The sequence below is a fragment of the Archocentrus centrarchus genome, chromosome 19 (genome assembly GCF_007364275.1).
Source record: "Archocentrus centrarchus isolate MPI-CPG fArcCen1 chromosome 19, fArcCen1, whole genome shotgun sequence".
NCBI lineage: Eukaryota > Metazoa > Chordata > Actinopteri > Cichliformes > Cichlidae > Archocentrus > Archocentrus centrarchus.
In genome coordinates, this window is record NC_044364.1 from 18,183,080 (window position 1) to 18,199,706 (window position 16,627).

General features: G+C 42.1%; 1 protein-coding gene across 1 annotated transcript in view; it reads right to left on the reverse strand.

Moving 5' to 3' along the window:
- Positions 1 to 3,317: 3,317 nt before the first annotated feature.
- The window catches only part of LOC115798443 (PH and SEC7 domain-containing protein 1-like), a gene marked incomplete at its 5' end in the record, with an annotated part of 62,033 nt that continues 48,723 nt past the window's right edge, over positions 3,318 to 16,627 (reverse strand). Inside the window, 5 exons of the mRNA XM_030755288.1 lie at positions 3,318 to 9,767; positions 9,842 to 9,985; positions 10,951 to 11,095; positions 12,745 to 12,902; positions 15,076 to 15,146. Coding sequence (XP_030611148.1) covers positions 9,501 to 9,767; positions 9,842 to 9,985; positions 10,951 to 11,095; positions 12,745 to 12,902; positions 15,076 to 15,146 — 785 coding nt within the window. The remainder of the gene's footprint in view (positions 9,768 to 9,841; positions 9,986 to 10,950; positions 11,096 to 12,744; positions 12,903 to 15,075; positions 15,147 to 16,627) is intronic.

Genomic DNA, 16,627 nt, shown 5'->3' on the forward strand with positions numbered 1-16,627 from the left:
AACTGGGCTGCTCGAGGCTATTCATTAGTGCAAATATCTAATCAGGAAAGCACATGGTAGCAACCCAACACATTTACACATGAAGATGAGGCAAAGCTCTTTATATTTTAAGGTTAAAAACCCTACAATAATTACAGAGGAAACCCAAAAATCAAAACAACTCCCTATGAGCAAGCACTTGGTGACAGTGGGAAGAAAAAAGTCCCTTTTAACAAGAATAAACCTCCGGCAGAACCAGGCTCAAGGAGGGGCAGTGATCTGCTGCAACTAGTTGGGGCTGAGGGGAGAGAAAGAAGACAAAAGACACACTGTGGAAGAGGTGAATGACTAAGAAACACTCAGTACATAATGGGAACCCCCTAGCAGCCTAGGTCTATTGCAGCATAACTAAGGGAGGGTTCAGGGTCACCTAATCCAGCCCTAACTATAAACTTGATCAAAAAAAAATTTTAAGCATAATCTTAAAAATAGAGAGGGTGTCTGTCTTCTGTCAAAAATGACTCCAAGATTTCTCACAGTGTTACTGGAGGCCAAGGTAATGCCATCCAGAGTAAGTATCTAGTTAGCCACCATGTTTCTAAGATTTGTGGGGCAGAGTACAAGAACTTCAGTTCAATTCAATTAAATTCAGTTCAATTCAATTTTATTTATGTAGCGCCAAATCACAATAAAAACTTCAAGGTGCTTTGTATTGTGGGTAAAGACCCTACAATAATACAGAGAAAACCCAACAGTCAAAACGACCCCCTATGAACAAGAACTTGGTGACGGTGAAAAACTCCCTTTTAACAGGAAGAAACCTCCAGCAGAGCCAGGCTCAAGGCGCAAATGCAAAAAAGCGGACCTACATATTTGTTTAATATGTGCATTGAAGGACATATCCAGTCTTATCAGAATTTAGAAGCAGGAAATTAGAGGTCATCCAGGCCTTTATGTCTTTAAGACATTCCTGCAGTTTAACTAATTGATGTGCGTCATCTGGCTCCATGGATAGATCAAGCTGGGCATCATTCGCATTGCAATGAAAATGTATACAATACATTCTAATAATACTGCCTAAGGGAAGCATGTATAGTGTAAATAAAATTGGTCCTAGCACAGTACCCTGTGGAACTCCATAATCAACCTTAGTGTGTGAAGAAGACTCCCCATTTACATGAACAAATTGGAGTCTATTAGATAAATATGATTCAAACCACTGCAGCGCAGTACCTTTAATATCTATGCATACTCTAATTTCTGTAATAAAATATTTTAGTCAGCAGTATCAAAAGATGCACTGAGGTCTAACAGGACAAGCGCAGAGATGAATCCACTGTCAGAGGCTGTAAGATCAGTTGTAACTTTCAGTAATGCTGTTTCTGTACTGTGATGAATTCTGAAACCTGACTGAAACTCTTCAAATCAGCCATTCCTCTGCAGATGATCAGTTAGCTGTTTAACAACTACTCTTTCAAGAATTTTTGAGAGAAAAGGAAGGTTGGAGATTAGCCTTTAATTAGCTAAGACAGCTGGGTCATGTGATGGCTTTTTAAGTAATGGTTTAATTACTGCCGCCTGTGGTACATAGCCAACTAATAAAGACAGACTGATCATATTTAAGATTAAAGTTCAAATGGGCTCACCAAAATTGGTCAACAGAAAACTAGAGAAACATTGCCCACTCTCGTGAGTCTCATTTTCTTCTCAGTTCATCCATCCTGCCTTTTATCAATGGTTCGGGTTGCTGCTGGTGGTGTGGGGGGGATATCTTCTTGGCACACTTTGGCCCCTCAGTATCAACTAAGCATCATTTAAACACCACAGCTGACCTGAGTGTTGTTGCTGACCATGTCCATGCCCAGAAATCTTCTGATGGTTGTGTGCAGCAGGATGAGTAATATCACAAAGCTCAAATCATCTCAAACTGGTTTCTTGAACATGACACTGTACTCAAATGGCCTCCACACCCACCAAATTTCAGTTCAACAGATTGCCTTTGGGATGTGGTGGAATTGGAAACTCATCATGGATATGCAGCCAACAAAGCTGTGTGATGCTGTCATAGACTAAAATTTCCAAGGGATGCTTCAGCACCTTGTTAAATCAATGCTACATTAAGGCAGTTCTGAAGCCAAAAGCAGATCCATATGATCACTATACTGCACTCCATGAGTGCCTGGAAGCACAAATGAACGAGCTGCTAATGCTCCTGTCAGGTATCATAGCGGCTAAGATGAACAGGCACATGGCTCAATACATGAGCAGGGCCCAGAAAGGAATTGGCAGAAATTCCAGAGGAGTAAAACACCAGCTACTGGTAGATAGAGCACTAGGATCTACAGCAATGACATTCGGACTGGAGAAGTGTAGTCGGATGGTAACAAAGAGAGGGAAGGTAGTCTTAAGGGGATTACACTACCAGAAGGCAACATTGCAGACGTTGAGGACAGCTACACTTACCTTATCCTACCAGCCCTTATTTGGACCACACATGGAAGCTTTTTTTTCTTTTACTGTATGTGAGTGGAGTATAAGTGATTATGTCACTGGGTCTGACCTAATCTGGTGTGTGAGTAAGCTCAGCAGACTCCGATTCCTCAGCTACAGAAATAAAATCTTGATTTTAATCTTGTGTACTCATCGGGGTGGAGTTATCAAAATGAGGTCAACATGGCAAACTCCTCCAAGAGCCCCAAATTGTCAGTTCCCCACTAAACTCGCATGTTCCCTGCTCAGCACTCGGCCATGTTAGAGAATTTGCACCACTAAAGCAAAGCATGTAACGGCTTTGTTGTGGCATTAGCATGTAGAGAGGTTCTGGCTCAAATGGCTGTTTTAACTGTATTAAAATTTATTTTGTGCTCACTTGACTTTCATAAGTACCTTTAACACAGCTGTGAAAAGAGGGGTTAATAGCATAGACTGTACATAAAAGATGACACCTGGCTTGCTTTTTCAGTCCTGGAAGTTTGCTAATAGATGCATAAAACAGCAAGTTTTAGCTGCGAACAGGATAATTGTGCACACACACTATGGATCTAGTACCTTATATAAGATAAAAAGAGCATAAACATAATCTCCACAGATTCACCCTTTTTAGTGATATAGTGCTGGGTCATTAATACTCATAGATATAGGCTACCTGCTGGTCAAGGTGGAGCAAATTTTAATAAATTATAGTAGTTTAATTGGTGCTTCATGAAGTACTCTATTTTATAAGCACATATTTTAAGTATCACATATCAAATCAGTGTAAAAGCCCTCAGCTTATGTACACGACTAAGTACGCCTTGAGTACAGCACTTTATGTTCCACACAATGATGTTCACACACAGTAAACCTTTCAAAACACTTTTATTTTTATCATCTACGCCTCCCAAAGTGAGAAGCTCACAAACAACATTTCCTTGGTGAGTTAGAACAAGGCAGTGACACGTGTAGCTCACTGTATGTATAGCATAAAATGAACATCGCCTTATCTGCACCGGTCTAAAAAACACTGAGACAGAGCAGACCTCTACATGTAAAAAGATTTGTATGAGCTGGCTCGATTCTCTAAAACACAACAGCATACAACAGCATTAAATATAGCCATTCCCTTCATTCACATTGATTAAAAAAAGAGAAATGACCGTGAGTTCAAGGACAGGAAAAAAATGTTGACCTACCTTATATATTAACCTTTCATTTAATACTCTAACCATAATATAAATGAAAGCAGGCCATAATATTGCATGCTTTATTTACATTCAGAAATGAGGCTGTGATGTACAAGTGCACGCTGAAGAGACGGTTTGAGCTGCAGATTTCCTACATCTGTGAACATGGTGCAAAACAGAGGCGTCATCAAGGGGAACCAGCCATTTCTATGCTAACCACAAGTGGTGAGAAGACATGGAGAAAGGCAGTGGGACGGGGAAACTTTGAGATAAGGTGGAGGTTCTGCACAAAGCCACAGAAAGGAGGATTAAGTGACTGCACTCGCTGTACTTGGTTTGGCTTTGGCACTTTATGGATCGTACTTCAGTGCAGCTCTTTATAGCCCCAAAATTGTCAGTTAATAATCAACAGTGAAACTGATCTGGCCACACAGTTGGCACTGGTATGCAGGATACGTGCACTGATAACTGCATTAAAGATAGCAGAACAGCTGATGGAGTATTTGACCTCCAGTAATGCTCCCACGACTGAACTTGTTAGTTTGACTGGCAGCACCGTGGCTCAGTTATCACTGTTGCCCTGCAGCTTAGGCATACTGGGCTTAAATGGGTTATCTCCAGGCAGCATTAAGCTAACACACTAGGTCAAGCTGGGCCTGAACACAAAGAGATTCTTTATCTTGTTGTAATTATTAGTTAACTTTTAACTAATAAACTCTTTTGCAAGCACCACTGTTTCTGTTGATTGAATGAAAGGCTGCCCTTATTAAGGCATCAAATGAGGCATATAGCTGATATGTGGCTGGGTTAATGGTTCATTTTGGTTTAAATCTGGTGCCAGAACCAGTTTAGGGCCAACTGTGTAACAGGCTGGGGCCCTGCTGCATCATGGCCCATATGTAGTCCTGCTCTAAGAGCTCAAATCAAGGCTGCATGTTGTCATATTTATTGAAAATGTTTTTTTTTTTTTTACATTAAGTCTGCAGAGCCCCAAAGTTGACAAAGATTATATTTAATGTGATCATGTGCAGACAGCAGGGCTGGATTACCAAAATTAGGTCAAATGGGCAACTGGCCCAAGGGCCCCCGAATCCACATGCTCACAGGAGTTTTAGTATTAAATTCATTTGTTGGAGAATTTGCACCATTAAGAGGGTAATCTGGCCTTTAAGCACAAAATGAGAGCTTCTGATCATTTGTGAACAGCTTTTGGGGGAATATCATGAACTCATAGTCCTCATAAATGCTTCCCTCTAAAACCCAAAGAGATTTCAAAAGCAACGAATCCTCACATTTAAAGGGTCTCCTGTTAATATGAGCTTAGATATCAGAGGCAGCAGTTGACATAAAAACAGTACAAACTTCATGTGCAATTTCTGCTTGCTATGAACCATCTACAATGTAAGCAGTGGGGAACTAAAATGATTCAAACTCACGCAAAGCACTTACTTTCAGGGATGACAGACAGTTTTGTGTGTGTGGAATAATAAGACATGTAGGTTTTAAGGATATTATCTGACAAGTGGTTTCATATTTATGCAATATTGATTTTATGTGAATAGACCTATTATGCTTTTCCCCATTTTCTGTCATTTATACACTGTTACAGTAATGAATGCTCATATTAAACATGGCCAAATTTAAAATATATGGCCATTGTTTGTACAAATCATCCAAATCCTGAATGGCTGTTGCAACTCAGTGAGATGAGAGGATATTCCTAATATGGTCATCTGAACACAGAAGCCCCACCCACCTGCTGTTTAGACCTTTATGAGGGGCAGCCAATACGAAGGAAGGCATCCTCTGTCTAAAAGTAAAACAGAGGATGAACTTAAGGGCCACATCAAGGCCCTGTATCAGATAAACAAGGATTATTTTGAGCTCCGGATCATGCAAAGCTACCCTAGGAAAGTTCAAGGCTAAAAATACAGAGCTGTAAATGAGCAGAATAGGTCCACATTAAAGGTACTCAATGTCTGAGTCTGGCTGATTATTGACAGTTTGGCCACATCATAGACAGCAAACACTACTAATAATACACAAGTATGAAGTCTGTAAAGTTACACAAAAGGTACAGGAAGTTGGTTATGGCAACAATATACACACACAAAACCTTTTTATACCACCAGAGTGAGCGATGGTGCAGAGACGAAAAGCAGGAGATGAGCTTTAAATGAAAATAAGCTGTGTGTAAGAGTGGTCTCAGTGAGAAACAATAATCATAAATGTCTTCAAATTGCAAAAACAAAAATGCTCAGCAAAGGTGGACCTAGAGGATGCTGCTTAAAATGACTCACATGACGGTCAATAACCACAGTTCTGGATCGATTCAGTGCGACACTGCAGGCATCTATATGACTGAGAGACTAACACCGGACACACTTAAGCCTGACTATCTGTTCTAGAAACTGTACAGCTTTAATCTACACATTTGGCGCTGGATAGGAGGCTCTCTGCAGCCTTTCACATATGCACACACTCCAACACACACTAAGACTTGACATCCGGAGTTACAATAAACAGGTCCCGTCTTATTTAGCCCTGCAATACCCACCCAAACCACCTCCTCAGGCAAGCGGGTAATCCCGTGCATATTCACTGCAGGTGCAGCAGGTGTGATTATGGCTGAAAGAACATAGGTGAATGTCAACAGCACTCCCTGCTGGTTGGATGCTGGCACTGCAGCTGCTCAAGGTGTCGTTTTAAAGCCTGAGTAGTAAATGGCTGTGCATCGATAATGCTATGAGGTGTATATGGCTACCAAACATTATATAGTTCCATATTTAGATCAGTCCGCCCACACACACACACTCCTGAACACGGAGTTTGTCTTCTTCTTTGTTATTGTTTACATTCTCCCCTCATCATTTTTCATGCATCTTTTACAATCCAGTTAAAACCATGCACTCAGAGTCCTGATAGAAATCTACTGCAGGGTTCGCTAACAGCAGTCTGGCCTCTGTCCCAAAAGAGCCAATATAACATCCGAACGAGCCAATCATTTTGTTGCAGCCACAGATGTTAAGAGTAAAGTTTCACTGCTGTTTTTGTTTCCTGGCAGGAGGTTCATCTACTCGTTATTATAGGAAGGATTGATTATCCTGTTCTGGTAGGATAATCAAAGACTTTTATCGCACTTTGGATTGAGCCCTTACTGAAGTGTAACTCTGCACATGTGCAGTAGAGGAGAAAAAAAACCTTATTTAGGGGGAAGTCACCAAACTTTTCAAGCATTTCTTGACATCAGATTTCAGTACAAATCCAGTTTTTACATCTTGGTGACAACAGTAATTAAATTTAAGTCTCATTCTCTCATTTCATTTAGATAAAGACATAAAAAAAAACCCAGCTGATCTAGGAGAGACATGCCACTTCCTTTTAATCTCCTCCACGAGGAAATGACTGCAGTCCAGGTAGTGATGCAGCAGGGGGCACTTGCGAGATAGTCCTCAATGAAGAAGAGTTAAAACAATTATTTACACCTGCTTCTAGACAAAAAATTTCTGTCTTCCAACGTTTCTTTTAGTTTTTTGCAAATACAGCACTGATATGCCTGTAAGTAAAATGTCGAAAACTGTCCATGAAATACTAGCATTTTGCTGATGCATGTTGATTGGTGGGGTAAGGATTTACCACACATCACTCTCCCTTGATGATGCCCATTTTCCAAAAGATAACTAGACATTAGAAGTGCAGTTAAAGCAGCCGCTGGTCATGGAAGTTGAAGGCGACTGTGACAGTTGCTCAGGGTTGTGTGGCATCCCCAATATTTACAGAATTCTATTTTTGTGCAATAGAAACCAGTAAAAAAAAAAAAATCTGAACTATATCTTGACCCTTTCTTTCAAAAACATAATGAAAATTCAAAGAAGAAATGTATACATACAGAAATACACATTTTGTGGAGCCCACAAAATGTATATTTGTGGGCTCCACAGATCCCCATTATTCTGGACTATCTCACCAGCGCCCCCTGTGAAACAGGAAGTGCAGAGACTGGGAGTTTAGAAGACCTTTGGATCTGCACAGGCAGACTTCAAGTGAACTTTTCTTGGCTTATGGTATTGATAGCATGAATTAGCACAGCAGTTACTCAACGCTTCAGTGGGATAAACAGGGATGTTAATGGGGTAGCAGAAGTGGAACTTTCAAATCTTACTTTGGGGCAAAATCAATTAATATTTTGACGTATGTCTTTATAAATCCAGTTGTTCTGTCTCGGTCACCACTGATATTAGGGCTCTCTCCCTCATTCATTTAAGTCGTGGGTTTCAAATGAACTGCCCGGAGGTGTTACCAAGCTGGCTGCTGAGTTCTCAGAGGACTTGGAGCATGATCTGTCTTTGGAATAGTTCCCTCTGGAGCTGAAATCTTCACAAGAATTTGCTTTATACAGTAAAATCCTGCAAAACAACAGCCTCACTAATCTTTGATAGACTTACTTTGATAATATTCATAAATTTTGTAAGAAAAAATAAAATAATGTTATTACCATGTAGTAATTTTGGGACATACAAGGAGAAAACTGTGTGTGTACCTAAAGCAGCTTCACATCAGTGTGCTGAATATATTGTAAATATAGTCATATATCCTACAATATCTGGTGCGTTATATACAACATATCCTGGGTGTTTACAGAGATATATTTCATCACACATTTGACATACACATGAGGTTCAACACTAACAAATGACTGTAAAATACTGTAAAAATATCAGAAACAAAGAACATTCAGGGTCTGTCCAGTGAGTCGGGTTTAGAAGTACAGACAAAGATTACACATGTTGGGGATGGCACTGGCATGAGGAGAATGACTAAACCGACCCCCAACCGAAAGCAGTTTTCCTGCTCTCAGATTTTTGCCCTCAAAGTAGTAAAAAGCCCTAAAAGAAGCAGTGCTGGATGCAGGCATGCGGATCACTGCAGAAAACAACATTCGGCCAAGAAAGAGAACAGAAGCACGTCACAGGACAGAAGCAAAAGCGAGAGATGTCTGAGTTCAAGCAGAGCCAAAAAAAAAGACCTCTTTCTCTCTGTGTCATGCAGTATATTGCTGCATATTTGGAGTTCTGTGAACTTCTACCGACGTTGTCGTGACTGGAGAAAGGAGGAAAGACGAGCTGACGGAGCAGCACTATCACATCGCACCGTATACTGAAGCCACATGTTGATTTAACTCGATACCACCTTCAGTGAAACATACAGGAGCTGAAAGCTGTAATTCCTGTGTGGAATGTGAACACAAAAAAGGAGCTGGAATGTAATGGCTCCGTAAGACCTGCTGATGTTTCCTAAGTTTTTATTACAGCGCTTCTCCTCCAGAGTGGTGGCAGAAATTCAACGGAAATCAAATCATCAGTCGTCTATAATGTGATGACAATTCAAAGTGTGTAAACATGTTTGGTCCCAGAAAAACGGAGTGAAAAGTCAAGAAAAAAGGTGCGAGAACATGGCCAGAGGTGCCTTGAAAGAACAAAACAGGAGAAAAAGGAAAGGATGCTGGATGTAGGTCCCTGTGCGCTGCCCCGTCCGATCCGTAAGCAGCCTCTTTATCTCACAGTCTGCTGCAGCACCCAGCGTGCGTTCTCAAAGACACCTTGTCTGCAGATCCGTGACCACCCTGCGGTCCCTCCCACCTCCTGCACCAGCCTCTCTGCCAGTCACAGGATCTGCACCTCCTCTGTTAGATGAGAAGATTGGGGTGCCGGGTAGGGCGTCGTGTTTTGGGGGAGGGCGTGGGGTAGACCCTCACTCCTGCTCCCCCCTTCAAGCAGAGCTCCAAACAAAACCTCTGCAGGGAGACAGCCTGCCGCTGGCAGTGCAACGCCATGCCGCTCCCGGCGCCCCCGCCCCGTCTCACTTCTTGACGGCCTGTCGGTAGCTGTGTCTCTGGCCTTCCTGCCGTTGCTGCTTGCTGCTGCAGCCGCTGGCTTTGCTGCTGTTGCCTCCGTCCCTGGTGCTGCTGGCCAGGCTGGCCTGGCTGCTGTCCTGCAGCGTTGGGCTGGAGTGAGCCCTCTGAAGCCCATTATCCTCCAACAGCTGCAGCTCAAACACAGACAGGTCGTCCTCGCCGCTTCGGATTTTAGCTCGCAGCAACATGATGTAGGTCCCATACCGTGTTTTCTACAAAGTGCAAGGAAATAAAGTTACACTTAGGACTGTAAATAACCACTTCCTCATTCTTGAATCCAGCTCACCTCAAAGTCCAGATACTCATCTCGCTGGCGGTATTCGTCCAGTTCACGTCCTTTCACCTTGCGGTCAGGTGGATACGAGCGCAGCTCAGCCAGCTCAGTGGAGATAGCTCTGAATCGAGCTTCATGAGACCTGACCTGCTCCTCCTGAAAGCACAAGGTTAAAACCAAAATTATGAGAGAAAAACTTGAACTCTTGACCCTGAACTGTCTTCCTGGGGGAATGTTTTGCTGGCACGGTTTGGGTCCACTTATATGTTTCTTTCTCATCAGCTTCATCAAGAGTCATCCAGAGGATGAGTGCTTTCATACCTACTAAACCCTGTCACTGCTAATATGGTGCAGCAGCCAGAAAGAAGGCCCATCCTCCTTCATCATCCCCTTCCACTCATGGATATCACAATTTACAAAAACTGATTTCAGTAAAACCTGAAAGGGACCATAAACTCATTAGGACCGTGTTTACTGAGGTCACAGATCACATGATGGGTCCTTCATCTTAAGTGCTGTTTGAAACCAACTAGTCTTTAGTGGAAGGCTGAAGGAACACCTCCAACACAGAGTCTGATTATAAACTACACGCTGTACATGTGCAGAACCTTTAGGGAGGAAACTCCACACACAGAAGTAGGCTCAGAGTCAGTAATAAATGGCTTTCATGGAAATTTTTATATATATTTGCACACACATCCTGGAAAAGTGCTTCAGTGCTAACAATAAAGAACAAGAAGGCCTGAATGAACCTGAACAGAATAGTCAAATTGTACAGTAGGTGATGGATAAATCCATTTAATAGCAGGATTTGTCACAGATCCTAATTAGAAGTTACTTCTTCCTCCTGGGAAAGGGGAGAGCACCTTAAAGTTTGTGCCTTAAGGCTTATCTGAGAGACCCTGTGATTTCCTGTGGAGTTCTTATCATGGAGGATGAATGGGCCAGATTGGATTTGGGCCACTGAGGAGTCACCCCCTGATGGTCAGAGAAAGAATGGAGGTTTAAGCCACTTAAACACTGGCTCTACTTTCTGATCCAGAAGCTACACCCATCTTTTATTTACATTCTATACTCAGAGTGGGATGGGCTGCCTGCCGGACTCATTAAAGTCAGGATACCTCAGACAGTTTGGACATCGTCCCTGGCAGCAGCGGCCGGCTGAACTTCTTCTGCGAGCCGATGGCTGCTGGAAAGGGAGGAGATGAGAACATGGCGGCCACTGTGTTGATCCGTGTGATCCAAGACTGCATCTGCTCTGCATTCCTGTGATGGTAACACACACACACACACACACACACACACACACACACACACACACACACACACACACACTTAATTACAAACAAATCTTAAACTCTAAAACACATCCAGTACAAATGCTTCTCCCCTGCAGTGCCGCTCACATCAGCTCATGGCTGCTTTCCAACATCAAAGGGATAATTATCAGAGAACGCAGCACTGCTGTTGACAAAGAAATCATTTTAGAGCCAATTAACAGATGAGAGAAAAAGGCCTGTTTTACAGTAACGGGCCATTAGGGGCTCACAAGTGATATCAGATCGAATCAGACAGCCTTGCTTAAATCTTCGGGGAGAGATGTGATGAGAGAGCGAGAGAGACGAGGAGAAAGACACAGAGAGGGGTACGGTATCTGGGACAAATGCAACTGGAGCACAGAGCCGGTCCTCCTGGGGGCTGAAACATGTGGCCACTCATGTGCCACTTCCTGGATCCTGCTAATGCACACGCAGACACACCTTCACCTTCACCATACATCCTCTTCATGTATCCCTGACCTGTGGGCACATGAGCACAGCTGCTGTGGGGGAACATTTAGCTGGGATCAGCAGCAGCATCGTACTGTGGTGTTCTGATGCTGAAACAGCCTCTACTCATTTCTCTGTCACAAGAAGAACCTGCGATTGGTTCAAGAACCCCAATCCTGGCTTTTCTCCACTAACTTTCTGCAAGTTGTAGAATTGATGTTGACCACTTAATTCTTAAAACACATCTTGAGGTGAAATTGCCTTTTAGTTTCTTTTTTTAATCGTTTATATTCATGTATTGTGTTCATTTGTTTTACTACTGCAAATGCTTCATTACTGTAGTTAGTATTTCTGAATTTTTTTGACAGTTTGAGATTTTGCATCAGAATAGCATCAGCTGCTTTGTTCGGCCTCCATCCTCCGATTCTCATCTTATATGTGAATTAGCTCCAAAAAACATGGCTGACCATCAGACTGAAATGACCTGCGACATTCTTCATAATGGTGCATAATGTCAGCGTCTCACATGTAAAAAGACCAGCATGAATAACCAGCTAAAGGTTCCTCCTGGGAGCCGAATTCCGGTGTTTATGTCTGTGGATCAATCTGGTTTCTGGAAAAGCTGCTGGGAGCAAATCTCCACAGCAGAGGTGGAGAGAGCAAAGTTAGCAGGACCTCATGAAGCCACAATAGACATATTCATGAGAAATGTGCATGTAAGTGCATGACTGTATGCAGCACAAGCCGGACTTCTTTTCTAGGTGGCACAAACTGAACTAGAACAAAGCCTAGAAGTGCACTCAGCTGCACTGCATCACATACCAAACACACACATCATGGTTTGTGCCTCTAAGCTCTGTCATTTCCCTCTTCCCCTCTGAAATGTCAGTGCTGCTCCTTGCTTGCATCACTTCCATCACATCACCTCCACCAGCCCAACATCCACCTGCATCCAACCTGCAGTTAAAACAGGGGTGTCCACATACTTATGCCGGTGTAGTTTGGACAGACTGCAGGTCAGTGGCGTTTTTCTGCTCACTGAATTTTCTGTTCTGCTGTAGATGCCGCATGCGCTGCTCAGTGTTGTACAGTGTGTGTGTGTTTGTGCCCATCCCAGCTTAGTGAGACTAGCATAAAGAGACTCACGGTGCCTGGAAGAGATACACCCTCCAGTCCGCTGTCCGCAGGTAAAACACGTTAGGTCTCTTGCTGTAGTCTGAAGCTTTCATGGCCAGAGAGTGATGGATGGACACTGCGTTCTTCAGGTCTTCATCAGACAGCTGCTTATCGGGCCTGTACTCCCCCTGGCACAAAGGAACAAAGAAGACATCAATGCTGTGGTCCTAGCACTCATTACAGATGCTGACTGTGACCTCTGACCTTCTTTAAAGGAGAAGTGTGACGCTTACACACACTCCCATGAAGAGCTGCTGTTAAACTTTGTTTTCATCCTCAGAAAGAAGCTCTGATTAAAGTTTTTATTTTTGTAGTTTCAGTTACTTTCCAGGACTGATTTACTCATTTTTAAAGTTTTTATTATTTGATTTCACAGAAAAAAGTCAGAGTTATGCAGACATCAGTGGCTCCACAGGTGCTTGTATTGATCTCAGTGACAAAGATTTAAAATAGACATTTACTGCATATTTTCATAGTTCTGTAAGTACACAATTAGCATCTCAGGTAGTTTTTATTTTCTTCAAAGGTCTAGTTTTCATTTTTGGTTTCCAGTAACATAAATTTTTACTCATAGCTTTAGTTTGAGTTAACTATAATAACATCCTTCCACAGCAAGAATACAAATATATATTTGAAGACGTGATGGTTTCATGGTAGAAGTATAAACATCCTTTAAGGAAGAACAAAGCTGTGGACAAACACTGAGCAAAGTCTTCTCAAAGTAAAGTTTAACTTTGATTCATTTTTATTAATATTAGTTATCTCATACCCGAGTTAACATGATAACACGTTCTCCTTTATGCTTTTATTTTATAAACCTGATCTCAATAAGGCTGCACATGTTTATAATTATATTCTTATAATTTTTTGTACTTGGCGTTAAGCTGAGAAACACTGATTTCAGTTCAGCTTCTGGTTTCTCAGGTGTGTTGACAACTAAAGGAGAGTAGGTATCTGAACCCCCCCCACCTTTAAATCACTCTGTGAAACCTGTTGTTAGTGTTAGCAGCCACCAAAAAAAACATGAATACGGAAATGAACAATTAGTTACTATTTACTGAGGATATCATTGCTGCTGTTTACAGGTTCAAGGATGGATCGTCTGCACCTGAAGAAAACGACTGCCTCAGATTTTTTAACAGCTGATGTTTCATTTATTATAAAATAGACCAGCTTTAATTTAATTCATTAGCAGACAGTTAGGATTCAAAGTGGCCTCACAGCTTTTTAGCTACTTCAAACATCCAGCTGTAACAAGGTGAGAGGTGGGTAAACCTGGACAGGTCGCCCGTCTGTCACAGGGACAGATTAGCGCTCACATTCACACCTACGGCCATCATATAATCAGCAGGTAAGTTAACATACACATTTCTGAACTCCAGAGTACTCAAAGAGAACATGCAAGCTCCGGGTCTACCCGCGGGATTTGAACCTGGGACCTTCTTGCTGTGAGGTGTTACCCACCGCACCATCCTAGGCCCAAATGGGGGTACAAGGAACAATAGATTACATTTTGGTGTTGGTCCGAATCGCAATCTGGATCCAGGATTTTGTAAAAGGATTCTTTCCCATATTTAGTTCAGTTTGATAGGAACACAATCATATTTGACAGATTTTAAAAGCCAGCAAAATAAATTTCTAGTCTTTCTGATCTGTTTATATGTGATAGAATATGATGACATTGGGTAGTTTCTATTGTAGCGTAGTATGCGCTGTACTGAGAGTGCTTGTAGTTGCTGTTATTTCACAGAGCACAGCCACAGCATCACTGCAGGCACATTTTTCCTTGCACTCATAGGCAGTTTGGAGCAGCAGGGCATGTTATGTTGGCAGTGGTTACCCCCCTCAGCAAAGCCAGGCCCACCGCTCCGTATGGGTCCTCTGCTCGGTGCCGAGGCTGGCTGCATGAGGACATTATGTCACAACAACATTATTCATGTAAACAGGAAGTAGGCACCAAAACGGGACTCTAATGGACAGATTGCTCATTGAGCTGTCAGTGCAAAGCTGCTCTTTTTCATCGCTGATATTTGGTTTAAATAAATCATGTTAAGAGCTCGTGTGCAGGCAGGCAGGCAGGTAACATTTGGTGGAAAACTTTGTTGTTTGGTTTCTACAGAGATTCACCGCAGGGACAAAGAGCCGCCTTCTGCTAAAAACCTGCTGCTGGCATCAAAGTCAAACAGGATGTTTATGGAGATGCAGTCAACCGTTATTTAAAAGGTTGAATAATGAATATCAAGCAGTAGCTGTTACACTTTGCTTCTCACTCACAGACCGTGCATACTGGGAGAAACTTACTTTCTGCAGGTAGAGAATCAGCCCTTTCAGGATGGCGTAGAAAGTCTTCCACCCTCTCTTCCCTCTCGGTGCTGGCAAGGAGCAGAAAACATGAAATGTTAATTAAAGACTTTCATCATGGATACAAACATTACATCATGCTCTTAGCTCGGTAAGACTTTGACAGCAAATCTTCAATAAAAACTGGACGTGTACACATCCACATTTGGGCCTAATCTGGGCTCGTCCGGGCCAACACAGCTAACATGTGGGCCATATACAGTATCTGAAAAAAAACCCGCCGTATTTGTTGCTTTCGGTGTTGTAGCGGCTGTCCACTAAACCCAACACACAGATTTCCCTCCCTGCCCATCACAGTTATTAGTTTCACATTCATTATTATTGACATATCTGAAAAATCCCATCTGTGCTGCTTTCATAAACATCTGTACACACCTGCATACGACACACTAGTTTACCTCTCATTATAATCAAAGCACACACTGCAGTTCATTTGGCACACTGAGCTCAAATTAATGCACTAATCTGTGATTTCCTTCAACTAAATACGATTCAGTTTATTTATTTATTTGGTGTGTTCTGTTCTGCTTATGTGCTTTAGTGTGTATCTGGATATCATTTGTATAGTCTTATGTGCCCTTCTTAGATGATACAGATGTAAATAAGCAGGTTTTCACATGATATATTTTTATACTGATGTCCATTAACATAAACTGTCCCCATTAAATAAGTGAAACCAGAAAATAACAGTCCTGCTCTCATGTTTACGCTTGTAACTCAGGTGTTGTTTTACCTTTATGAGCGTTTTGGAGGCTGCAGCTTGTGCTGCTCATATTTGGAATTATTTATGCATATGATGCCCAACAAAAATAATTATTAAAATAACTCTCAGTAACACAATCACACAGCTGCTAAAATATTAATAACACATCCAAATTTTCATGTTGGGACTGGAATCAGCACCAATAACAGCTGATCTAAACACAACTGTAGCATGCAGTAGTTCAGCAAACATATGCATATGTAATGGAGAATATAGAAGAACAAAAGGTCAGTAAAGTAGGGTCCAAAGTTGGTTTTTAAAGGCATGAAACTTATGTTTTTCCCATTTGTAGGACTACACTGCAGGGTAGGGTCAGAATTATCTTGTTATGTCTTTTGGTGTTTATAGCTGTAGTGAGAGGTCCCGGTCCTACCCCGTCTCATATGGATTCTTATAGTGGACCCTGTTACATTTAAACAAACTGTGTGAGCTTTGTTTGTGTCTCTGGGGGCATGTTTAAACTTTTGTTGCTTTTTATATGTTTAACCTCAATTTAACCAGGAAGTGAGATTAAGAGTCTTCTTTGTGAGAGTGTCACAGGCATCATTAACGAGGCATTTTTTTCAGTGGCAGGAGTAATCTGTGCAAACCACTGAGCCATCATAATGCCAGCAACTGTGCTGATGAGGTTTCTCAACCTGACCAGTCTCAGTGCCTTTAACACAATCCAGCCTAAACTGCTTCTCTTCACCCTGTAGTCCTCTGCAGCTGTGAGGTGTGCCAGGGGTG